Genomic DNA, 316 nt, shown 5'->3' on the forward strand with positions numbered 1-316 from the left:
CCCCCCGCAGGTGAAGGCCACCATCATCAGTGAGCAGCAGGCCAAGTCTCTGCTCAAGAACTCCGAGAACACCCGCAAGTAATTGTGCCTCTCCCTCCCATGCCCGCCTGTCCCCGAGCTCAGGTTTGGGAGGTTGCTTCTGTGTTGGGGACTGCACAGCCTCCCTGCCTTTTGTGCCATCATCCCAGCATATGGACGTGTCTGTGTCTCTGTAGTTGACTCTTTCAGTTCCAGTGTACACTACACTCCTCCTGCTCAGAGACGTTCCCTAGTCCCTGTCTGTGCCCAGCACATGATAAGTCAGGTATTATTGTAC

At 55.1% G+C, this 316-nt stretch overlaps 1 protein-coding gene across 1 annotated transcript in view; it reads left to right on the top strand.

The window, feature by feature from the left end:
• STAT5A (signal transducer and activator of transcription 5A) overlaps nt 1-316 on the top strand; it is a 36,367-nt gene that overhangs the window by 13,316 nt on the left and 22,735 nt on the right. The window contains exon 7 of the mRNA XM_008578740.1: nt 4-78. Within this exon, the coding sequence (XP_008576962.1) occupies nt 4-78 (75 nt within the window). The remainder of the gene's footprint in view (nt 1-3; nt 79-316) is intronic.

The sequence above is a fragment of the Galeopterus variegatus genome, unplaced genomic scaffold (assembly GCF_000696425.1).
Source record: "Galeopterus variegatus unplaced genomic scaffold, G_variegatus-3.0.2 Scaffold1751, whole genome shotgun sequence".
NCBI classification, from domain to species: domain Eukaryota; kingdom Metazoa; phylum Chordata; class Mammalia; order Dermoptera; family Cynocephalidae; genus Galeopterus; species Galeopterus variegatus.